This window comes from Orcinus orca, chromosome 3, assembly GCF_937001465.1.
Source record: "Orcinus orca chromosome 3, mOrcOrc1.1, whole genome shotgun sequence".
Lineage (NCBI taxonomy): Eukaryota > Metazoa > Chordata > Mammalia > Artiodactyla > Delphinidae > Orcinus > Orcinus orca.
The window spans coordinates 1,171,025-1,195,458 of record NC_064561.1 but is presented as its reverse complement, the minus strand read 5'-3'; the positions used below and the strand labels follow the sequence as shown (position 1 = coordinate 1,195,458).

Below are 24,434 nucleotides of genomic sequence, written 5' to 3'. Positions count from 1 at the left end.
TTCTCGAGGCGCCCGCAGCCCTTGGTTCACGGCCCCACATCACGTGGCCTTTTCTATTGCTTTGGGCATCATATCATCTTCTCTTTCTGATGAGTCTCCAGTCTCTGTCTCTCTGTCTCTGTCTCTCTCTCAAGGACCTTGTGACGAATTGGGTTTGCCAGGGGGAATCCAGGATCATCCTCATCTCAAGATCTTTACTTTAGTCCCATCAGCAAAGTCTGGAAAATATTCACAGGTTCCAGGCATTAGGACGGACATCTTGGCGGGGCGGGGCGGGGCTTATTCAGCCTACCACAGGCACCTTCTCTGGCCAGACCCTGCTGAGCGCCCGACAAATGAGGCACAGAAGCTGACAGGTGCTTGCCCTCGTGGAGCACAGGGGTCCGTGGCCACGTCCACCAGGTGGTCACAATGATGAACACATGATTATAAATAAGGTTGCTAGATGAAATTCAAGACACCTGGTGAAATTTTTGAAAAACAACAAATACTTTTTTTAGTAGAATACTATTATATTTAATACGATACTTGGGACATATTTACAGTTAAAAAAGAATTTTTAAAAATATTTTTTATTCACTTATTTATTTTATTGGCTGTGTTGGGTCTTCATTGCTGCGCCTGGGCTTTCTCTAGTTGCGGGGAGTGGGGGTTACTCTTCGTTGCAGTGCGCGGGCTTCTCATTGCGGTGGCTTCTCTTGTTGCAGAGCACGGGCTCCAGGCGCACGGGATTCAGTAGTTATGGCATGTGGAATCAGTAGTGTGGCACATGGGCTTAGTTGCTCCGTGGCATGTGGGATCCTCCAGGACCAGGGCTCGAACCCGTCTCCCCTGCATTGGCAGGCAGATTCTTAACCATTGCGCCACCAGGGAAGTCCCTAAAAAATCAGTTTTTTAAAAAGTATATAGGTATATAATATTTGAGTCATACACACAAAAAAAGGAATAGATGTATAGTACTCCCACGCGTGACTAGACCACAAGTTATAACTTACCAGGGAAAGGTTTTTTTTTTTTAAACATCTTTATTGGAACAGGGAAGGGTTTTACTCAGAGGCAACAAATAAGCCAATACGTGTGTTAGGATGACACTGGCCTTGGTGTGGAGAACGGGCTCACGTACACAGGCACGTTTTGCGCCTAGGAGCCCACTTATCGCTTTTCCAAAGGCTTCTCACCCTGTTTTATGCCTCGGAGTGGGCGGGCCCTGTGCTGAAGGCTCCGCCTCTCGTGCCTGCACAGGAGCATCCCTCCTTGGCTCGCTTAGACGGTCGACCAATCAGAAGCCGAGCCTTAGGGTCAGGGTCTGAGGATGCGCGTTCCCCCGCTCTGGTGCCTTCTGCGCAGCCTCGCGGAGGCGGAGCCTGGTGGTGGGCGGGGCCTCGCGCTGGCTTCCCGGCACGAAGGGCAGGGGCGGGGGCGGCGCAGAAGCGCTGGGGGCGGCGCAGGTGCTGCACGAGCTGGGGGTGCAGCTTGTAGTAGCCCGCAGCGGCCCCTCTCAGGACTCGGGCCGGAGGCGTCGGCCCCGCAGGCCAGTCCCCGGTCCCCCAGGCCAGCCCAGGAAGCAGGGCGAAGGCGGGACGCCCCTTCCGAGAAGCGGGCCGGCTCCTCCTCCGGGGCCTCCCATCTTCGGAGAAATGGGCAGGAAACGGAGAGGAAATGGCGGCCGGCCAAGGGGGAAGTCAGGCCGGCTGGCAGACCTCAGTGCCGGGATGGAAGGAGGAGCCGCCTAGGCTCGCCCTTCTGAGCATTGCCCTGGGTCACAGCAGCCATGACAGCGGGCGATGTCCTCTCTAAGTTTATTTTTTACCTTTCCCGTAGTGCGGGGTGATTTCTTGCAGGCCTCTTGAGTCTGTCCAAGAGAGGGCAGTTTGGCAGGGGAGATAAGGCCCAGGAACAGAGAGTAAACTCGGGCTCAAGTTTGGGTGGAAGTGCCCCGAGGGGAGTTGAAAGAGACAGTTGTCACTTATTTGTGATACCGACCTGGGATTCATTGATCAATAGAAATTGATAAGAGGCCAGAGGAGGCAAGGCTTTACTGGTACTTGTGCTGCAGCCTGAGGGAGGGAAAACGAGTAACAGCTTCCATTGCTGGATCCCCGAAGAGGGGTGAGCTGGTCCCTTAAGTGGGGTGAGGATAGCGGTGGATACAGGGGTCAGGCCAGACAGGTGACTTAGATGGTCTGGCCACACCCTTGGTGGTGCTGTGTGCGGGGGTCATGCACAGGACCCTGCCTTTGCTCCGGCACCTCAGAAGTGGCAGTTGGGTTTTGCCCTTTTTGTATCTTATTGTTCCTGATTTGTCCCAACTGCGCATGCGTGCACTTATTTTTAGTCCCTTATAGTTTCTTCCTATTCTGTTGCTTGAGGAGATGTTTGTCCAGGTGCAAGCACTGCAGCAAAGCGTCCCAGGTCCCAGCCTGCCTGCTTTGTCCCTTAGGCCAGGGGAATGTCAAGGGCATTACAGCATCTTAAACCCTCAGCCAGTTTTACGTGTTGGATACTTCTTATGTACCTTACGCCTATTAAATATCTTCACAACAGCCTTGGTGCTACTAGTGAAACGAGGAAACTGAGACGCAGAGAGTTGAGTTGCTGAAGTCCCCCAGCTGAGTTGGTGGCGGAACCTGCCCTGCTCGTTCTTTTTTCATCTCACAGCGCTGCCTCTTGTTGGACTGCTCTCAGAGGCCGTGCAGACCCACTGTCCAGCCGTCCCCCTGTTCCCACCCTCCCGGACAGTCACAGGAAGACAGTGGGTTCCAGGATCCTGGGCCCTCCGGATCTGAGGTGCTTTCTGAAGTCAGAGGGCCTCCAGAGGGAATGTCTCAAAGTGTGCTGGCCAGGAAGGAGACCAGACGTGAAGGGCACTTCCTCTCTGCTCCAAAGGTGGCCAGGACGAGGCTGGCAGAGAGTCAAGAGCAGCAGGAATGTCGGCAGTAGGGCAGCTTCCACTACTTCCTCCCGGTGCGGGGACGTAGCTGGGAGAGCAGTTCCACGACCCAAGGGAACTGCTTTCTTTTACCCCTAAGCCTTTCAGACGTGGGGGACCGTAGCTCTGATGCCATAGGTGTGCCCAGATTGTCCCATGAAACTTTGAGACCCTGGTCTGGAAATTCCTCCTCTCCACCTGGACAGCTCCACGTGGCTGTGAGGATGGGGACGTGAGTGTTTGCCAAACCCAAAATCATCTAGATTCTCCTGACACGTGGGGAGTGGGTTGGGGGCGATGCAAGCAGAGCTTTTCCTGAATGTTCTGTGTAGTAGAAACTCGCCTTTCTCCTGCTTAAAGCCGACCTCCTACCTAGGACTTGAGACTCCAGAAGGGGGTGTGTCACAAGTACTTGTTCCAGAATCCTAATGCTGTCCTATCTGATTATTCATTTTCTCACTGATAGGAGGGGAGTTTGCAGACATTGCTGAGATTGGCTGTGGAAACGGAAGGTATGAGAAGGATGTGACCCTGGCCACCTGCTGGCTGGTCCAGCCTCCAGCCCACCACTCTGCTTCGGGGCAGGACGCAGACTGGGCTCTGACTAGAGGGAAAATGCCTTTCTCAAGCTTGGGCTTGGAGTTCTTCCCAGAGTGATAAATTCTGGTGAGAAAGAGCCCCGCGTTCTTAGCGCCGGCTCTCCAGTGAGGCCTTGCATCCCTCTTGCCACTGTAAACTCTGCGCTGGCTTCTCCAGGTCAGCCACACGTGGCCCGCAGATAGGGCTGAGCCGCATGTGGCCACCCAGGGGGAACCCCCTCATCCAGGAGGCTTTGCCGCTGCCGCCAAAGCCCTCTCGTGTGGGATTCTTGTCCCTCATCTCTGGATCTCTGGGGGAGACTGAATCCTGAGCCCGCCTCATTGGCTGCCCGGGCTCCACAGCCCAGCCGCTGCTTGGGAAGGAATCTCACAGACCACTCGGCAGGGGTGGGAACCAGTGAGTGGGCGGGCTTCGGAGGAGGGACCATCCCAGGGGGCAGGGTTTGAGGCTGGCTGCGGGTCAAAGGCAGAAGTGCTGATAAACAGGATTCAAGTCATCGCTTAGATAAGCACTTTTGCTTCTGCACCACAGCCTCTTAAAAGTCTTGCTTACCCTTTCCTGAGTACAAAAACAAACTTTCTAATCGTAAATAAAATGTGTGCGACGTGAAGTTTGGCTGGTGGGACGCGTTATCCTTCTCTTGTTGATGTCAGCCAATTTCCAAAGGTTTCTCTTCATCAGAGTCTGTTGGTGCCAGACGTTTATGCATAGAAGGATGTTGGATATGAAAGCTCAGGATGGCTGGGGCTGGTGGGCGTGGAGATACACCTGCCACGTCCCTTCACGGAGGGAGGGACGAGTTGCTGCAGCTTCTGGGGGTGTTGTCAGTGGACACCCTTCAGCTGTCAGCCCCTTCAGGAATGCTTCGGCTGCAGACAGCTGCCCAGCCCCGGGTCCCAGCGTCCTGGAGGCAGCCCATCCAATGGCTGATCAACATGGAGGTAGAGAGTCCTGTCTTTGGGCCCAACAGGGGACAATTCTGCAAGGCTGGTCCAGCTCCAGAGCTCCCCTGGGGTAGCCTGAGGCCCCTTCCTCTCTCCTCCACATCTGGTGATCCCAGAAGTCCTTTCTAATAAGCAACCTGAACACAAGGCATTCTGCTTCCCCAAGAACCCAATGTGCCCGTCTAACACTGGGACGACTGTGCCTGTGTGTGTGTGTGTGTGTGTGCATGCGCTGCATCTCCTTCTGTACGGCAGCGAACCTGAAGTTACAGAAATGGTGAAAACAGACACTGAGAACGGACTTGGGGTTCCCAAGGGGCAGGGAGGTGGGGAGGGAAGGATCGGGAGTTTGGGATTAGCAGATGCAAACTGTTGTGTATAGGATGGATAAACAACAAGGTCCTACTATATAGCACAAGGAACTATATTCAGTATCCTATGATAAACCATAATGGAAAAGAATATGAAAAAAATATAGATGCATAACTGAATCCCTTTGCTGTACAGCAGAAATTAACACATTATAAATCAACTATACTTAAATCAAATTTTTACAAAACTTACTTTCCTACTTGAAAAGACCAAAAAAAAAAAAAAAAAACGGTGAAAGAATGGTAGGACTAGTCTTCCAGAACGATTGAAGCATCCCTACAGTTCTTACTTTTGATGTTTTGACCTAGTGGTATCTGTGTGAATTTCATCTCGGTTGTGGGTTGTGTCTCTTACCAGCATGATGAACCCCTGAAGGTCTCATCTGGTGATTTGGCCTTGCTCTCAACTCTGAAACTAAGCGCCCGTGGGTTCGAGTGACTTGCCCAAGGTCCCAGGGAAGGCCGGGCAGGTTCCACTCGTTGAGGTCTTTAAATGTATTGAAAAGATGAAGAAATGTAAAAACAGGCTAAAGAAATTGCAGAAGAAAAGATATATAGATTGTGGTGGAGAAAATAGAATACAGGATTCGCAAAGCGACGACAGGTTTTATAGACACGGGAATTCATTGCGCACTGTGGGAGGTGTGGTCGGGTGACAGGCTGCAGATTTAAAATTGTGTGATGGATCTGGTCTTTCAATACTGTCAGTCTATGCCTCTCAGCTCCTTTTGGAGACAGCATCAGAATCTAAGGAGGCTCTACGGGCAGCTACGGAGGTGGATACAGATCTGGCGTGTTAATTCCCTGTTCTCGCCACCATATTCACGTCCCCATTCTGCACTGCTCAGCATTTTGTGTTGATAGATCAAAAGAGCGAATGAGCGTGTCGTGCTTGAACTGCCCTTGTGCGACGGACCTGGCTACAGAGGCTGCTGTGATGTGATGGCTCTGTCTCTGAACATCCCAGTTAAAGATGAGCCTCTTCATTTCGTAAATAAGATGCTGTCATTTTGATTTGGAAGGGACATAGAGATTTTTTTTTTCCTAATTTACGCCATCTCCTGAACAAAGTTTTTGTGAAGTAGAACTCGAGGTCAGTGAACACTTTTGCGTCGAATTTCTTGAAAGACTGGTTGCAGGGACTTCCCTGGCTTTCCAGCGGTTAAGACTCCGCGCTTTCCACTGCAGGGGGTGTGGGTTCAATCCCTGGTCCGGGAACTAAGATCCCACATACCGCACGGCACGGGCAAAAAAAGAGAAGTGTTGGCTGCAAATGCAAGAACGGTTACAGGTTCCTGCCTTCTGAACAAACCACCTTGCAAGCTTCTCTGCTGAGAGGCAGGCGGGCTCTGTGGGCGTCGGCACCCAACCCCCTGCCCACGCACTCAGAAAATTAAATGCTCTGCTGTTACCATCTTGACATTTGTAATTTTTGAACAAGGGGCCCTCAAATTATGAAGCTGGTCCCACTGAGAAGCTTTGTGACTCAGAATTTGCCATTTCTCCCCTCTTGGTTTCAGTGAACTCCTGGGTGGAAGGGGCAGATTCTGAAAACGATACTGGTGTCTTGGGTTTGTGTAGTGACTGATGGTCATTCTCATTTCTTGTTTACCATATGGCCCACTCCACTCAGGGGTCCCTGTGGCAGCCCTTTCTGGCTGGCTGTTGTCCTGTTTATTGGGTTCCCAGAGCTGCTTAGAAACATTCCAGACTCCTTAGCACGGCCCCTAAGGCCCTCCGTTTTCTGCCCTCTGTCGCTCCAGCCTCGGGTCCTGCCACTCCCCCTCCCCCGCTCCAGCACACCCAGCTCCTCCCAGTTTCCCGTGTCAGGTCCCCCTGCCTTGGCCAGGGCAGCTCTTTCCATCCTGGAGCCTGAGCTGTCACTTCTTCCCATCTCCCAGCTCCAGGTAAACGCCCAGACGTTCCTGGCTATGTGACATTCCTAGTTTAAGATAACAGGAAAAAAAAAAAAAGATAACAGAAATGTATTCTGTCTCAGTTCTGGAGGCCGGAAGTCTGAGATCAAGGTGTTGGGAGGGCTGATTTTTTCCTGGAGGCTCTGAGGGCAAAACCACGCCAGGCCTCTCCTCCAGCTTCTGGCGCTGCCAGCGATCCTTGGCTCGTGGCTGCATCACTGGATCCGTGCCTGACGCCACAGGGTCTCCTTCCCGCTGTGTGTCTCCCTGTGTCTCTGTACCCAGATCTCCTTGCCCTTTCTCTTGTGCAGACACCAGTCATTGGATTTAGGGTCCACTCGTATCCAGTGTGACCTTGTTAACTTGATTTCAGCTGCACATCCCTTTTTGTACAAGGTCACACTCACAGGTGCTGGGGTTAGGACTCAAACATAGATTTTTGGGGAGGGATGCAACTCAACCCAATGCCTTAGGCCGGCTCTAAAGCCCTCTCCCCGTGTCTCAGAGGAGATCCTTTGGGAGTGATGACTGTAGAATCTGTGGATCTCACTCTGTGTCCCTGGACTGTATGCCACGGGATAGGCCCTCAGTAAATAAAAGCAGGAAGTGTGCTTGGTGAGAACACAGTGAGATGTTCCCTCAGCCAAACGAAAGATTTTGGAAGTATCTGCAGTACTGGGTTGATACAGGTCTCCCCCAAATTCCTACCCACACTAGAAACTCACAATGTGACCTCACTTGGAAACAGGGTCTTGGGACTTCCCTGGCGGTCCAGTGGTTAGGACTCCGCGCTTCCACTGCAGGGGGCGCGGGTTCCATCCCTGGTTGGAGAATTAAGATCCCACATGCCTCATAGTGTGGCCCCCCAAAAAAGAAAAAAAATAGGAAACAGGGTTTTGCAGATGGAATCGATCCGATGGGGTCATGCTGGAGTAGGGTGGGCCCTGAATCCAATGGCGGGTGTCCTTATAGGGACAGGAGTGACCACACAGACACAGAGAAGGCCTTGTGATGACAGAGGCAGAGACTGGGGAGATGCGGGACCAGCCGAGGACCATGGATGGCCAGGAGCCACCAGAGCTGGAGAAGGCAGCAGGGACCCTGCCCTGAACCTCCAGAATGTCGGGAAGATATTTGCATGTAGGAGGGTGGGAAAGGAGTCCCACGAGAATGGGGGGCCTTCCAGCCCTGGGGACAGTCTAGGGTGAAGGGTGAGCCGTGGTCTCCAGCCCTCCTTCCTCTTTGGCGGCACAATGCCTAATGGGCTTCTGTTGTTGTTGTTGTTGTTGAATATTTATTTATTGGGCTGCACCGGATCTTTGCTGAGGCATGCATGAGGGACCTAGAGCCCCGACGAGGGATCGAACCCGGGCTCCCTGCATTGGGAGCGCAGAGTCTTACCCACTGGACCGCCAGGCAAGTCCCCAATGGGCCTCTTTGGATGCTGGAGGCCACAGGCGTCCCCTGGGCCTGGCCTCCCACCCAGCAGAGCCAGCTTCCCTCCTGCCATGGGGCCGGGGTCTACATCTGCACTGTACCCTGCCCAGCCCAGGGGTGACCCTCAAGGTCACTCTCAGGGTACATTCTGTGGGTTTTGCCAAACGTATGTCATCCTGTGTCCAGCAGGATCTTGTCCTACAGAAGTGTCCCTGCCCTAAAAACCTCCCTGTGACCCACCTGTTCATCCTGCTTTCCCCCGCTCCAACCCCTGCAGCCAGTGATCCTTTCACCAGCTCCATGGTCCTGCCTTTTCCAGAATGTCATCAAATTGGGATCATACAGCGTGTAGCCTTTGCAGACTGACTTCTTTCCCACCTCTTCCAGCTTCTAGAGGCGCCGCCTCCCTGGCTCGAGGCCCCTCCTGCATCCTCACAGCCGGCGGCGCAGCATCTCCCGTCTCTCTCTGCCTCTGACCCTCCCGCCTCCCTCTTATAAGGACCTTGTGATGACACTGAGGCCCCCGGGGAATCCAGGGGCCCTAACTTAATCCCACCTGCAAAGTCCCTTCTGCCCCGTGAGGGGACGTGAGCACAGGTTCTGGACGTTAGGATGTGGACATCCTTGGGGTCCTGTGCACCGGCTTGCCTGGTCCAGAGCCTCCTATAAACGCAATCATGCAGGCCATCCTTCTGTGTAAGGCTATTTGTTGACTGTGGACTTGTGAGCCACCCAGGCTGTCCCTGGTGGTGGGTGGTTTGGCCCTCACATGGCTGAGGGGCTTCCGGGGTACGAGTGGCTCGATCCCCTGTTGCTGAATAGGGGACCAAGATGAGATGTTTTCGGTTTTGACTATGGGGAGAAGAGCTGCTCTGACATTCCTTCCAAGACTTTTTGCGGACATGTGTTTTGGTTTCTGTTAGGTAAAAACACTTAGGAGTGGAATCGCCGGGTCAGAGAGCAGGTATGTGTTCAGTTTTATAGGGAAGCGCAGGAACTCTTCCCAAACTGGCTGTAGCCCTTCACACCCCACCAGTGAGCCCTGGGGGTTCTGGTTGCTCTGTGTCCTCGGCAACGCTCATCTGTTACATTGTAGCCATTCAGGTGGACGTTGGGTGAGGTTTTCTTTTCGTGGTAAAATAGAACATGAAATGTACCATCTTAACCATTTTTAAGTGCACAGCTCGGTGGCATTGAGCACGTTCACATTGTCGGGCAACCGTCCCCACCATCATCGCCAGAGCTTTCCCATCTCCCCAAACTGAAGCTCTGTCCCCATGAAACACTGACTCCCCACCCCTCCCCCAGCCCCTGGCCCCCACCATCTGCTTCCTGTCTTTGTGGATGTGACTCCTCTGGGGACCTCATGCGAGTGGAATCAGACAGTATCTGTCCTTTTGTGTCTGGCGCCTCTAAGTACAATGTCCTCAAGGTTCACCCATGTCATAGCATGTGTCAGAATTTACTTCTTTTTTATGGCTGAATAATACATTCCACTGTGTGGATGGACCATGTCTTGTTTATCCATCATCCACGGATGGACATGCTTCTCTTGTTGTGGACCACGGGCTCTAGGCATGCAGGCTTCAGCAGTTGTGGCTTGCGGGCTCTAGAATGCAGGCTCAGTAGTTGTGGTGCACGGGCTTAGTTGCTCCGCGGCATGTGGGATCTTCCCGGACCAGGGCTCGAACCTGTGTCCCCTGCATTGGCAGGTGGATTCTTAACCACTGCACCACCAGGGAAGCCCTAATCTTTTTTTTTTTTAAGTTGTTATTTTATATTGGAGTATAGTTGATTGGCAAAGTTGTGTTAGTTTCAGGGGTACAGCAGAACGGCTTTCTAATCTTATACTTATTTTTCCAGGAGAAAAAAAATTTTTTTCAGCTTCATATATATATTTTTTCAGATTATTTTCCATTCTGATTTATTATAAGATATTGAATAGAGTTCCCTGTGCGGTACAGTAAATCCTTGTTGCTTACCTATTTTATGTAGTTTGTATCTGTTAATCCCATACTCCTAATTTATCCCTCCCCCCTCCTTTCCCTAATCTTATACATTTGATACATAGGGGACAATTTTTAATGCAGCTGAATCTATAAATGTTTTATTATTTTTAAAAAAAATAAACAGTGATACATCCATGTCTCCCTCCCTCCCTCTCTTTCTGCGCAGCACGGCACGTAGGATCTTAGCTTATACGGAGAAAGTTCTCCGCTCAGGCGCCAGAATCCCCCACTTACAGATCCATTACTAAAGATTTCACTCTTCGTGGTGTGCTATGGGGCAGGGCCAAGATTCCCTCCACTTTTTCCTGGGAGTCTGGTGGTCGAGGGTGGTCTCTGGGTGACGCAGAGCAGGAAGGGGCAAGATTAAGACCTTCACAGGCTCCAAGCTCTCGGAGGAGCGTGGCGCTTTCCCACGGCCCTCCAAACCGTGGGACCCACGGCTTACACGCGTGGAGATCCTCAGATAGCGTCCCCCGAAATTCTCCCACTGTAGATCAGAAGCTGAAGCTTCCTCGTCTGTGCTGCTGCCTGAAGCCCGGTTCTATCCACGCTGCCTCTTCCCGGGGCAGCTGGGTCAGTGGGGGTGGAGGGGAAGCCGTCCCGCCGGAGCCAAGACCCCCGCCCTGTCCCCCCCCCCCCCCCCGCAAGCAGCGGGCAGGGAGCCAAGGAAGGGTCGGAGCCGGGAGGAAAGGAACAGTGAGACTTTTTATTGTGCATTAATTCACTTGGTATTAACAATTCCACACAATATTCAAACACTGCAGGAGAGTGGGTGTGGCACACCTGGAATTTTTTAAAAATCAGAAATAAAAAGCACTGGACATCCAAACGCAGATGGGGTAGAACCCACTAGAACCACGGATTGCTTTCTGAGAACCGGGAACCGGTCTTTACAATGTTTGGCAATGGTCTCTGAGGACAGGAGGAAACGGGGCGGGGGGGCGGGGGGGTGGGGGGGTGGGGGGGGAGGGGAGTGGGGGAGTGGTGTCGACATATGGCTTCTTTTCCAGGCGCCCCGCGGCAGGTTCTTGAAGGACGAGCGACCTGTGGTGGCCCGGAAACTGCCCCTGGTCACTCATGCTTGGGGCGGGGGTCCGATGGCCTCTTCCTGCCCGCCCCGGGCTCGAGATGGATGAGCTGCCTGGAGGCCCAGCGACGACAGGACAGGGTGGCCGGGACATCAAAGGAAGAAAGAGCACCTTCTGCATCCCCATCCGTCCAAGGGGGCTGGAGGTCACAACCGAGTCACTTAATTCTTGGCCTGGGGGGTGACCTTTAGGGAGGATGGGGGAGGGGCCGGGCCGGGCCAGGCCCACAGGAAACACTGCAGGCTGCAGACAGAAACCCCGCGTCGCCCAGGGCTGCCTTTTTTGGGTGCCTGTGTCCTTAATTCCCCCCGGGATGTGGTTGCGAGGCGCCGGTTTCCCCCGAGGCCCGCGCTGCCACTGCCGGCTCCCCGCCTCGCGGGGCACTTACAGTCCCCCAACGCCCTGAAAACCATGGTTTCACGCTGACACTTGCACCAGGAGAGCACAAGCTTGTGTGTGCCCTGATGCTTCAGGCCTATGCTGGGGACCCTGATGTTGAAGAAGAAAAAAAAAGGAAAAGCGCTTTTTCCTCCGCTGGAAAGAAACCCATGGTGGGGCTTTTGACCACTGCCACCTCCCTGGGCTCCGAGGCTGCGGGCACCTGGGGAGGCAGCGGGGCAGGTGTGGCCATGGGGCGGGGCTGGGGGATGGTGGTCCTCCCCCTCTCTGGGCCTCAGTTTACCCAGACCGCTGGGTCCCTGGGGTCTTGACTCGGGGGCCTCTGGCCCGGTGCGATTTTGCTTCAGGGCTTGTGGGGGTGGGGTGGGGCGGCCACCGGCCGCCAGCGATGGGGCTGCCAAACTCGGGTCCCTCCACCCCATCGGCCAGGGGTCCTGGGCTTGGCTTTCCACTGGCTTCTCCGGGGTCAGTCGGCGGGGACACACGGTGGGGATAGACTTGGCACAGCTGGCAGGGCAGGGGCCCGAGAGAGAGGGCAGGCCTGGACCCGGGGACCTGTGACCTCAGCACCGGGACCCCTTGTCCTCTTCGGGGCCTGGCAGCGGGAGGCCGGGACAGTAGGGGCGCAGGAGGACGGCTGGGTGTGCGCAGACCGAGCTCAGGCTGAAGGGATTAAGGCTTCTGTCCCGGACGGAGCAAAGGGTGACCAGTCGGCAGATGGCTGGTGGGCTGTCCTCGCCAGCAGACTCGCTCTGCCAGCTGCCCCTCTGACCCTCGGGCTAAGCCCCGCTGTGCCCTGGCTTCCCCAACCCCCAGCCGTGGGGTGCGCCCGGGGTTTCTGGAACAGGCTTTGTTCTGTCCTGCTGTTCTGTGCTGCCAGGCGTGGGCAGGCCAGGCGCCCCTGGGCCGCTGGCTGCCTGCGCAGTGTACGGGGGCAGCAGCGTGGGGTGGGGGGCTTTGTGGCTTCCCCCCTCCACCTGCATGGGTGGGGGAGCGGGCTCCCCGGAACCCCAGGTGCTCCCGGACCGGCCGGAGAGAGCTGGGTGTTGGGGAGAAGCTTGGCCCTGGGTCTGCACCCCGCGGGAGCCGGCCATGGGGGTGCCGGGCATCCCGCCAGCCTTCGCAGCTGTGCACGGTCTGAGCCCCAGGGGCGCAAGGGGAGCAGAGGCGTCGGGAGAGGAGCTCAAGGCTCCGGGTCCCACCAGCCCGCGTGCCTTGTGCCGGCTGCCCAGGGCCCTTCTGCTCGGGGGACCCTGGGATCCTGACTTCCCACCCCGCCCCCGCAGGGCCGCACGGGCAGGTGGGCCACCGGGGATCAGGCGGCCGAAAGCAGGTGTGCATCTGACCTGTCCTTCTGCCTCCACCTCTTTAAATGTTTTTGTTGTAACAGAGGAAACAGCAATTGTCAAAGAGCCCCCCAGCCCGCCCTCACCATCAACTACGCGACACCTTACAGATGCTCCGGGCGGCTGGGTGTGAGCGCAGAGGGGAGTACTGCCAGTGCCTCTCCATTTCTGGGCAAAGGATCCCATCTCCAGGGCCTCTGCAGCTACTTCCAGACAATTTCACACCTATTTTTTTGGCCAGCCGCCCACCCGGCTTGCGGGATCTTAGTTCCCCGGGATGGAAACCGTGCCCCCTGCAGTGGAAGCGCGGAGTCCTAACTACTGGACCACCGGGGAATTCCCTCGCAACATTTTATACCCCGAAGCACCAGGGGGCCCCGGGCTGGCCTCCCCAGGCTGCATTTCTGTCTGAAAAATGGCCATGGAGATGCAGAAAGTGGAAAAAAAACAGAACAAAACACGGAAGAGCCAAATATGACCATAGCCTCTAACTGCCCACGCTGATGTCTCGTGCTTAAAACTAAAGAAAACACAGCTGGCCGTTGCAGTGACCAGAGCCATGGGCTGAAAATCCGTTTCTGGGATGGGCGGGGTCCCCAGGAAAGGGAGGGGGCCTCAGCATGGCTGTCGGATGACACATGCCACACAAAAGCCACACAGCTGGGTGACCCTGGGTGACAGGGGTGCGTTTCACAGGCAAAGCCCCCCTCCCGGCCCCTGAAATCCAAGTCACACAACCCAGCTTAGCTACAAGTTCAGCCAATGACACCCGATTTTAGCGGTACGGAATTACGAGGTTTTAAATGAAAAGGAGAAAGATTTCTGAAAAAAGTTCGTTATGTCCCTCCTCCCAACTCCACCCAATTTTTGTCCACTTCACACACCCTGGCCAAAGGCATCACGTCATCAACCTGGCTGAAGTCCTCACAAATGGCCAACTGTGTGAGACTCGCCACCCGGCCGGGTCAGCCGCGCCAGCGGCTAATTCACCCACCTCCTTCCCGTCTCCCCGCCCAGCTCGGCTCTAGACCATGACTCAAATGGCAAGGCCGTTTTCAAAAATCGTTACCGCGTTGCCTGGGCATTTCAGCTATTTCCCATGAGAAGTGGTGGTGGAGCCCGGCCCCTGACAGGGCTGCGATATGGGGTCCGAAAATCCATCTGAACCCAGAGGATACATTTTACCCCACCTGGGTGACGGCAACTTTTTGCATTTCTTTTGGAATGAAGAGTTTTGCTTGACTGTGTACTGAATGATGCCTTGGCCGGGGTGGGGGGGGGCGGGGGTCAGAGAGGAGCTGAGGGAAGATAGAGCTATAGGATAATACAAGGCTTCTTGTCCTTAAAGGGGTTCTCCGAGGCGGGGACTCCCACCAGCAGGGGGTCGTTCCGGGCGTGCTGCTCACAATAGCTCATGAGTTCGGAGGAGGCTTTGGAGACCTGTGTGTGGGCACAAGGACAAGAGAGGAAAGATAAGAAGCGCCGTGCCCACGGCAGCACAAAGGTGGAGATAACCCCAGTGCCCGTCACCTGAAGACACACACCGTGTCCCTCCACACACGGGAGCATCTCTCAGCCACGAAAAGGAGAGAAGCACGGACACTCGTTACCACGTGGATGGACCCCGAGAACACGATGCTCAGTGAGAGAAGCCAGACGCAGAAGGACACACAGGGTGTGATTCCATTGATGGGAAACGTCCGGAACAGGCAGATGCACAGACACCGAGGGCAGTTGTCAGGGGCTGGGGAGAGACTGCTCATGGGGATGGGCCTCCTTCTGGGGTGATGGAATATTCTGGAATTAGGCAGTGGTGCATCAGGTTGCACAACAATGTCAATGTACTAAGTATCACTGATGGTAAATTTTATGTCACGTATATGTATTTTACCGGAAATTTAAGATTGAATAAGTAGAAGAACTGAACCTTCTCCAGAGGGGGCTGTGTGGAGTTTGAAGGGAAGGGTCAGGGGAGGAATCAGTCGAAGAAAGGACCTGACGGGCAGAACCCTGCAGGTACATCGCCCGAGAGGCGGGACAAGGCCTTCGGCATTTGATTCTTGTGCTGTGTGAGCTGTTGCGGTGTCGGTGACCATAGTGAGGGGGCTGACACTTAGGACCCCCTGCGTCAGGGTCCCCAAAAGAGGAGGGAGGAGATGCAGGGAGGGCCCACCGCAGCCCTGGGGAAGCTGGCGTGGGTAAAGTGGTGCCTAGTGTCCGGGGGGTGGCCCACCCTGCTGGCAGCACCGCGGCTGCGTTGTGGGACCCGGGGGGCCCCTCGAGTCCCGGGCGCATCTCTGCGGCCTTGACCCCTCAGCAGTCCCCTTCCCACCCGGAAGAGCGGCGGGCAGGGAAAGTCTGCGGAGGGTCTTCTGCGCCCCAGAGCTGCGGCCCCGGGCGCCAGGGCCCCAGGCTCGGATTCCACTGCTCCTCCTGGAAGACAAGCCCCCGGGGGCCCCTGGATGCTGCGCGCCCTCCGCCTCGCCTTGCCGGCCTCTCACTCAGGCTGGCCCTGCGCTCCCAGTCGCCGTCTTGGGGCCTCAAAACCTCAGGCGGGACGGGAGGGAGACCGGTCACGCCCGACTCTGCTCCTCCCCACGTTCAAAGGCCGCCCGCGGGGGGAGCCCTCCCGACATCAAACGGGCGGGTGAGTCAGCGGCCTCCTGAGTCAGCGGTCTCCGCCAGGGCCGGGGCTGGCTCGGGGCTGGCTCGGGGCTGAGAGGAAACCACTTCAACCGGGGCTGCTCTGCCTTCAGCCCCAAGGAATGCTTTGAATGCTCAGAGTCCTGGAACATTCAGACGCCTCGTGGGAGGCGTCCCCCACGACACCACCCGGGGGGTGCTGCAGCCTCCTTCCCACCTGGCTGGGCTGGAGGTGCAAGGCGACGACAGGGGTTGGCCCCATGGCCACATGGGGTCCCGTGTCCGCACTGCCGGGCCCTCCGTTCCTAACCCGCGACCAGCAGCGACTGGGGGACGACCGTGCTGAGGGAAGCAAGGCCTGAACAGATGCGTGGAGTAACGGCTGATTCTCTGTGTCCGCTTAGCTAGGCCACGTACCTGGCTGTGTGGCCAAATGCCAGCCTAGATGTCTCTACGAAGGTCTTTTTAAGGTGAGATTAACATTTAAATCGATGGACTTTGAGGAAAACTGGTGACGCTCCATAATGTGGGTGGGCCGCATCTAATCAGTTGAAGGCCTTCAGAGAAAAGACTGAGGTCCCTCGAAGAGGAAGGAATTCTGCCTCCCGACGGCCTTCTGACTCAAGTTGCACCAGCTCTTCCCTGGGTCTCCAGCCTGTGGTTCAGCCCTGCCACCGTGAGACCTGCCAGCCCCACGACCGCGTGAGCCAATGCCTTAAACTACCTCTCATGCTCCCTCTCTGTCTCTAACATATAGTCATATATCCCTGACTAATCCAGTGGGTAGCTAGAGCACGGCTAATGTGGAAGCATAAATGACCCGTGTCTTCCCTGGATGGAGACTCCCTGGTCCTCACCCAGCCACCCAGAAGCTGGGGTCTGGGGCAGGAATCAGCTTCTCGGAGGTGGTTCACCGTCCTTTGCAAAGTGGACATGGGTTTGGTGAGAAGGTGATTTCGAAAAGCGTCAGACAGCTTTCTCGTGTAGGAGGCCATGACTGGCCCGTTGGTCTATATCCTTTGAAAGCCCTGGATGTCATCCTGATGTCCACTCGTGGACTTAAGATTCAGCTATATAAACAAATACGGTCCCTCCACACACGGGAGCATCAGTCAGCCATGCAAAGGAGTGAAGCCCTGACACTCACTACAACGTGGACGGACCTTGAGGATATGATGCTCAGTGAGAGAAGCCTGACACAGAAGGACCCACAGTGTGATTCCATTGATGGGAAACGTCCAGAACAGGCAGATCTACAGACAGACAGTCGGTTCCTGGTTGTCAGGGGCTGGGGAGGGGATGTGGGGTGATTGCTAATGGGGACGGGCTTCTTTTTGGGGGTGATGGAATGTGCTGGAATTAGTCATGATGGTTGCACATTTTGAGTTCACCAAATGCCACTGAATCGCGCACTTTAAAAACAGTTAACTTTATGCAAATTAAAAAAAAGAAAAAAAGCCTGCAGAGCTGACTGCCCAATTACGCACTATCTTATTTTGCTTTGCACGTTCCTGGTCCCTGATGGGTTAAGCGTTTGCTAGGAAGCTGCTTGTCCTTTTTCTCTTTTTAGCTAAAAATCAAACATGCTTATTTCAAAAAATGCAATCAACGCAGAAGTGGCGAAAGTAAACAGTGAAAGGCCCTGTGTCCTCTCTTCCCTGGGGCCAGGCCTCTGACTTCTCTTTGCACCTGTCACAACAGGGGAGCTGGACAGAGCTCTGAGGATGAGGGGATAGAAGAGAAAGTGACTGTCTCACGCTGACCCTTTTGGAGGGGCCTGATTTGGCCTTCTCTGGGGCCGTCCAGGGACGGACCCCAAGGGCTGGGGCAGGCTCACAGCAGCACTCGAGGCCTGCCTCTGGTCCCACTCTGTTTACAAAGCATGCTGGCACATCAATCGTCACAACAACCCATGAGGTAGGTTTACATCAGCTGCGTCTTTCTGCTGAGAAAACTGAGGCTCAGAGAGGTCGAGTGGCCCAAGGTCACACAGCGAGAGGCAGAGCCGAGTGCAAACCCCTACCGTCCTGCTAGCCTCCGTGCCCACCGTTTGCTGAGGGCGCGCCCGGGGGTCTCTCTCCCCTGCTCACCTTGATGCGCTCGATCCCGGCTTCGATGCGGAGCTGTTCCACGAGCTTCCGAGCCTGGGCTATGTTGTTAGTGGCTGACATTGTCTGCCATCAGCTCTGGGCCTCTGTCGTCCAGAGAGCTGTGGGGAGAAGCAGACAGATGTGAGCTGGCTCGTGACGCCCCAGGACTGCAGGTGGAGGACGTCGAGGAGGGATGCCCCACTTCCGGAAACCTCAGGGGGCCCTGAATCCCCGCCACCCTGCAGCCATGACGCCTGTGCCCCTGGGTCACAGTGAGAGGCCCGGCCAAGCACATCTTCTCCTACAGTCCCCTCCTGCGGCTGGTCGGGGGTAAGTGCTCACTGGACATGACCACTGAGGGTCCCAGGAGAGCTCACAAAACCATTGCATCGGCTCCTGGTTGGCTCAGAACGAGGGGAGTTTTCTCTGATTCCTGCTCCTGCATTGGGTCCCCTCCCCCCATACTGTTGGCACTGGGGCCGATCATTCTCTCTTGGGGGCCGTCCTGGGCCCTGTGGGGTGTCGAGCAGCCTCCCCGGCCCCCACCCACCTGATACCAGGAGCACCCCCAGTGTGACAACCACAGATGTCCCCAGACATGACCCAGTGTCCTCTGGGGGCAGAGTCGCCCAGGGGCGAGACCCCTGGCTCTGGACCAAGGCAGATCACGTGGGAAGCCTGCACCCGTGGGTCCTGGGTACCCCACCCCTTCTCTGCAGGGCCTGGGCCTGTTTCCTTCCTTCATTTGGTCAATTGTCCAGCAAATTAAAATTTAATTACATTTAAAATGTTGCGATGCCCATAGATTCACATGCATTTGTAGAAAACAGTAGAGACAGCCCGTGCGCCCGCTGCCTGGTTTCCCCCAGCGGCGGCATCTTGCAAAGCTGTAGTGACGTCATAACCAGGATGCTGACCTTGACACAGGGGAGATGGGGGGCACTTCCAGCCCTAGGGTCCTCATGCCTCCCCTCAGGGGCCACAGCAGGTGGCCAGGCCATGGCTATTGTTCACCTTTTAAACTTTAGTACCATGGCCTTGAGAATGCTGTTTATTTATTTCTTTATTTTAGGTTGCAATAGGCTATAACTTAGTTTATTATGAATAAAATGTGTAGCGCATGATACGTTTCTACCCCACAAATTCAGCGTTAGAAGAATCCCAACACGACAGAGCTTAGACTTGGCAAGAACGATGCAAGAGACAGAGTGAGGCCACTTAAACAGGAAATGGCTCGTGTAAGTAAAAATAACACAAACATCTTCTAGGTATGATTTGGTCTATGACTGGGCAGGATTAAGACAAATGCCATTCAACTTCGGTTAAAAAGTCAAAGTTTCACTGTTGTTCAAATAAAAAGTCAAAGTACGCAATGTAGAAAAAAAAATGATAAAACCATCTTAACCCGACTTACATCCATATTCAATTAATGATGAGAATGCGATTTATTTATTTATTTTTTCAATATTTATTTATTTGGCTGTGCCGGGTCTTAGTTGAGGCATGTGAGAGCTAGTTCCCCGACCAGGGATCGAACCCGGGCCCTCTGCGTTGGGAACGCAGAGTCTTAGCCACTGGACCACCAGGGAAGTCCGGAGAATGCTGTTTAAATGGAACCACTCGGTAAGGAGCCTTTCGGAATTGGCTGTTTTTTCCCACTCGACCTAATTGTCTGGAGATCCACCCCTGCGGCCGTGCTTATCCACAGTTCATTCCTTTGCAGTAAAGGACCACGGTGGGGAGGTGCCCCGTAACCCTTTGCCTGTCCGAGAACACCTGGGCTGGCTCCCGGTTCTGGCTGTGTCGGCAACAGAGCTGCCACAGGCGTCCGTGTGCAGGCTTCTGCGTGAATATAAGCCTTTATTTCTCAGAGATAAATGCTGAGGAGTGCGACTGCTTGTTTAATTTTTTAAGAGAACACCGGCCTGCTTTCCAGAGTGGCTACACAATTCTACATTCCCACCAGCCATGTACGAGTGATGTAAATTTATTTTTTATAATTCAGTTATGCACAATTTTTCTGTCCCTTAAGGTGGTGAAAATTCTTTTTTCCATCCAATCTACATTTAGTGAGCCCCGGGACACTGGTTCTCAACTGGGGCCATCCTGCCCCCAGGGGACACTTGGGGATGCCTGGGGACATTTGTGGTTTTCAACCACAGTTGTTGCTCAACACCCCCCAACCCCAGTGCCCAGGGCGGCCCCCCACAGAGGACGGCCCAGCCCCAAATGATGATAACGCCAAGGCTGAGAAATCGAGTCTGATCCCTGGTCACACTGGACACCAGGATAAATCCCCGATGGTCAGCTGGTGTAAACCAGGGGGGGCCCCAGCATCTGAGAGTCACCTCCTCCTATCCTTCCCACTCAGGTGTGGACTTAAATGTGTGCGGCATCCAGGACCTCAGAGGTCACATTGCCCTGGCGGCGCCCATGGAATCCGTAACCCAGGGGTTTCACCTGGGGAGATCCTGTCCTCAGGGGACACTGGGCGACACCTGGGGACGTCTGTGGTCATCACGACAGGGAGAGGGGCTCCTGGCATTGAGATGGGATCAGAGAATGACCTGGCCCCAGTGTGCGCGTGGCCCGGGTTGAAGACGCTCCCAGTGTGTCCACGCAGTGTTCGTTCAGGATGGTGGGGTGCAGAGCCCAAGTTCAGGAGTCCTGGGGAGCCGCCCGACTGGGCTGGCTTTTACCCAGGCCTTTCAGTAGCACCATGTGCTTCTGTCATCATACATTGTACCTCTGTCTGTTTCCCAGAGGGGTGGCTGCAGAAAAGTAAAGGCAGAGTTCAGGTTCTCAAGAAATTTCTCTTTCGGAAATAAACAGGAACGGACCGCGGACGTGCACGTCTCGGATGGCCCTCCAGGGGATCGCGCGGAGTGAGGAGGCCAGTCCCCAGAGCCACATGCTGTGCGGTTCCATGTACAGAACACCCCTGAGACCACAGGGTCGTGGAGATGGACCAGAGGCTTGTGGCTGCAGGGGGGCGGCGGCCTGGGGAGGGGTCTGGGTGGACAGGCGGACACCGGGTCCTCATGCTGTGTGAAGTGCTGGAGATCTAGACTGTGTGTGTGTGGTTCACGTGTCTGCACAGGGGATAAACTTGCAAAGATCCTAATACACACACACAAGTAAAACTGCAGGAATCTGTGTTCGGTAGGTGATGCAGGGACTTTCTCTCTGCGATCTGGTACGACTGCGTGTGAACCTACAGTGATCTCCATCCAAGTTCCATTAAAAAAAAAAAATCCCTTCCACACTACTGGCTGCCTGCCTTCCCGCCAGACACCCAGGCCCCTTTCTGGGTCAGAAAAGGCCCGAATGTGTCTGCTCTGGGCATACAGGGCCCACATGTGGGCTTCCAGAGGGCTCTGATTCAGCAGAGAGCTTCAAAGTGGCCACAAAACATCCAATTCAGGGAAAACCGCCCTTGGTTCGACTTAAAAATACCTAAATTACTCAGCGCTAAATATAGATGCTGACAGAGAACAAATGGGGTGGCTTCACAGCATGTTTTCCTTGGAAGGTCGGGGAGTCCTGCTCAGCACCCACACTCAGAGTGTCCACCAGGACCCTAGGAGGCCCGGCTACCCCGTGGGGCACCCCAAACCGTGGCCTCCCTCGTCGGCTCTAAGCCCCTCGGTGCTGCTGGCTTTCTGTTCCGGGCACGATGCCCTGAGAGGCTCCCTCCAGGCTGGGTTATAACCTGGACCCCCCGGGACGGCCGGAGTGGGCTGCATTGGGGGGTGTGTGTGCTTGTGTGTGTGCATGCACGTGTGTGTGTGCATTTGTTTACATGTATGTGCGTGTGTGAGCCTGCATGCGTGTGCATGCACTTGTGTCAGTTTGTATCTATGTGTGTGCACATGTGTGTGTGCATGAGCAGCTGAGACCAGACGTAGTTGCATCACGGCAGCCCAGACAGCAGACCGACGTCCTGGTCCTGGCGGTGTCACGGTCAGTCACTGCCTCACCGCGTGCCCCCCGGGGTTAGGTCACCTCTCGCAGGACAGGCAGTGGCCGTGAGTCAGCCCGGGAACATTCCTCACCAGCTGCCTCCCTGCCAGAGACACGTGACGGCTCCAGGCACCTGACCTGGCCAGTCCTGCCTGGCCCGTGGAGCCTTGGAAGGCCCTGGAAGCCGGGCAGGGCCTTGGGAAGCAGGAGGGAGGGGTTAGGCGGTTGGGGCTGCAGGTAGCGGTCAGATTCCGCCTGGGGAGTGGCCGGTTCTAGCGTGGCAAGGCTGGGGGCATGACCTGGGGTGAGGTTTGCCTAAAAATAGAAACTTAACAGACGACAGCAGGCCCTGGCTGGCCTCCCAGTAAAGGGCTAGGAAGTCACCAGGGTCAGGCTGGATCCCACAGAAGCATCGCGGGTGCGTGGCTGCAAGGCAAGGACCGTGAAGGCCCTGAGCACGCCAGGACGCATTGTGAGGCTGCGCTGATTACAGAGGGAGGGTCATCACCGGAGTGTTACAGACCTGAGCCCAGATGCCAGGCTCAAATGCACATGAGGATTAAACACAACTGGGGGAGGGTGGTGTTTCTCGATGGCGAGCTGGGGGATGGCAGGATGGGGGACACCGAGTTAGAACAGGGTCCCTCCCCCAAGGCCCTGCTGACACTGGGACCATGTCACTCTCTGTGGGGGGCCGTCCCGGGCGCTGCGGGGTGCAGAGCAGTCACCCTGGACCCACCCACTCGATGCCAGGAGGCCCCCAGTCGTGACAGCCACAGACGTCCCCAGACATGGCCCCGTGTGGCCCAGGGGCAGAGCCACCTCCCCCGGGATTGGAGGGGGGAAACCTCTGGATTATATTAGGCCTCATTTTCCCAACCAAAGAGATTCCATATAAAAAGTCATAGAATGGGTACTTCCCTGGTGGTCCAGCGGTTGAGACTCTGCGCTTCCACTGCAGGGAGCGCAGGTTCAATCCCTGGTTGGGGAACTAAGATCCCACATGCCGTGCGGCGTGGCCACAAAGTAAAAAAACAAAACAAAACAAGTCATAGGATGAAAAAGAAGATATACACAGATTAGTGAAAATGTACAGAATGTTGATTTTCTGTTCCAGAGAAGTTACCCCCTAGCAACTGAAGCAACAGAACGAGTGGAGATTAACAGCTAGGATTGTATAAAACTATTCAGAACTACTTCACGGCAAACCTATAAAACTAAAACCCAAGACCAGCGACCTAGGAAGAACCATGGCAACGATACACTGGAAAGTGACCTCTTTGTCATGTTAATAATACCTTAGCTGGGTATTTTATATCGGGAGAGGACTCACTCGAGGAATTCATGTGAAAAGTAACTTAACCGGTAAAACACAAAATGAACAAAGCGTGGCCTCATTAGCAATTGACGAAAGTAGGTTGGAGGGATCATGGGCTGCCAGCACTTCATTCACCCAGGACACCAGGAAGGCTGCAGGAAGAGCGACACCTGACGCAGGTAGGGATATGCTCGTCCCCGACTCTCTGGTACTGTTGGCCCATCTCAGCCTCGCAAACTGGACATCAGGAGCTTACAAGGCTGTCCTCTCAAATCCCTTGCTGGGGCATTTATCCCGAGGGAACAAAAATCAAAAGAAATAAAGAGCTATATATAGAAAGGTGTTTACAACAGTGTTATTTATAATAGTGAGAAACTGAATGAAACCATGTGTCCTGCAACGGGGGAACGGCTAATGCAGCGGGGTGTTTTCCTAGTGGAGCAACTGTTATAAATGGTACCCAAAGATGGGGAGCCCAGAGGAGGTGTTTCATGAAAAAACAGGGAGATGGATAAAGTGAGGATGTGTGGCTACTTACCACTGTATTAAAACATATGTGGATAAAGGCAGAAAGGGAACCTCAAATTGACAGTCTGGTTAATAATCGTTTTTATGATTTCCTTTAATGAAGTGGTTTCCATTAAGGTACAACTTGCATCCAGTAAAATCCGTGCTTTGGGGCATGCAGTCGATGAGAACTTAGAATTGCATACAGCCCCGTAGCCAATACCAATTGTGAGTAAAGCCGTGGTGAACATTCATGTCCAGGTTTTTGTGGGAACCTAAGTTTCTGTTTCTCCTGGGGAAATGCCTGGGCATGGGATTTCTGGCTCCTAGGACAGGTGTATGTTTAACTTTACAGGTTAAACATTTTCAAACAGTTTCCAAAGTCACTGCAGGGGATACACTTGCAAAGATCCTAATATACACACACAAATAAAAAACTGCGCTGTTTTGTATTTTGAAATAATCACAGACTGACAGGCAGTTGCAAAAATTGTACAAGGTGCCATGCACCCTTTTCCCCCGATTCCCCCGATGGTGACATCTTATGTGACTGTGGGACAATATCAAACTGGGACACTGCTGCTGGCCCGATGCTCACCGGCCTCAGGTTCTACCAGCCCTCCCACGACTCATGTGTGCAGACGGGACGTTTGTCACCACTCACCCCTCCAGGAAGGTCTGGTCTAAATGTCGCCTGTCCTGGCCGCTATCCCTGACTGAGATCCAAGTCCCTTTCTCCTGCATCCCTCACCCAGCCAGGACACCTGCCTGCAGACCTGCCCCCACGCCACCGTGAGCACCCCCATTGACATTTGTGGCTGGATCATTCTCTGGGGCGCCGTCCTGAGCACTGTAGGGGTTTGAGCAGCATCCC

At 54.7% G+C, this 24,434-nt stretch overlaps 1 protein-coding gene across 3 annotated transcripts in view; it reads right to left on the bottom strand.

The window, feature by feature from the left end:
* Window positions 1-10,892: 10,892 nt before the first annotated feature.
* The window catches only part of GNG7 (G protein subunit gamma 7), a 152,171-nt gene continuing 138,629 nt past the window's right edge, over window positions 10,893-24,434 (bottom strand). For 2 of the 3 annotated variants that reach the window (XM_033416832.2, XM_033416831.2), the window contains 2 exons: window positions 17,773-17,891; window positions 10,893-14,479 (listed from right to left, as the gene is read on the bottom strand). In XM_033416832.2, coding sequence (XP_033272723.1) covers window positions 14,354-14,479; window positions 17,773-17,853 — 207 coding nt within the window. In that variant the 5' untranslated portion in view covers window positions 17,854-17,891 and the 3' untranslated portion in view covers window positions 10,893-14,353. Of the gene's footprint in view, window positions 14,480-17,772; window positions 17,892-20,232; window positions 20,544-24,434 lie in introns of those variants that run through there. The other variant, XM_049708178.1, reaches the window with a different exon arrangement.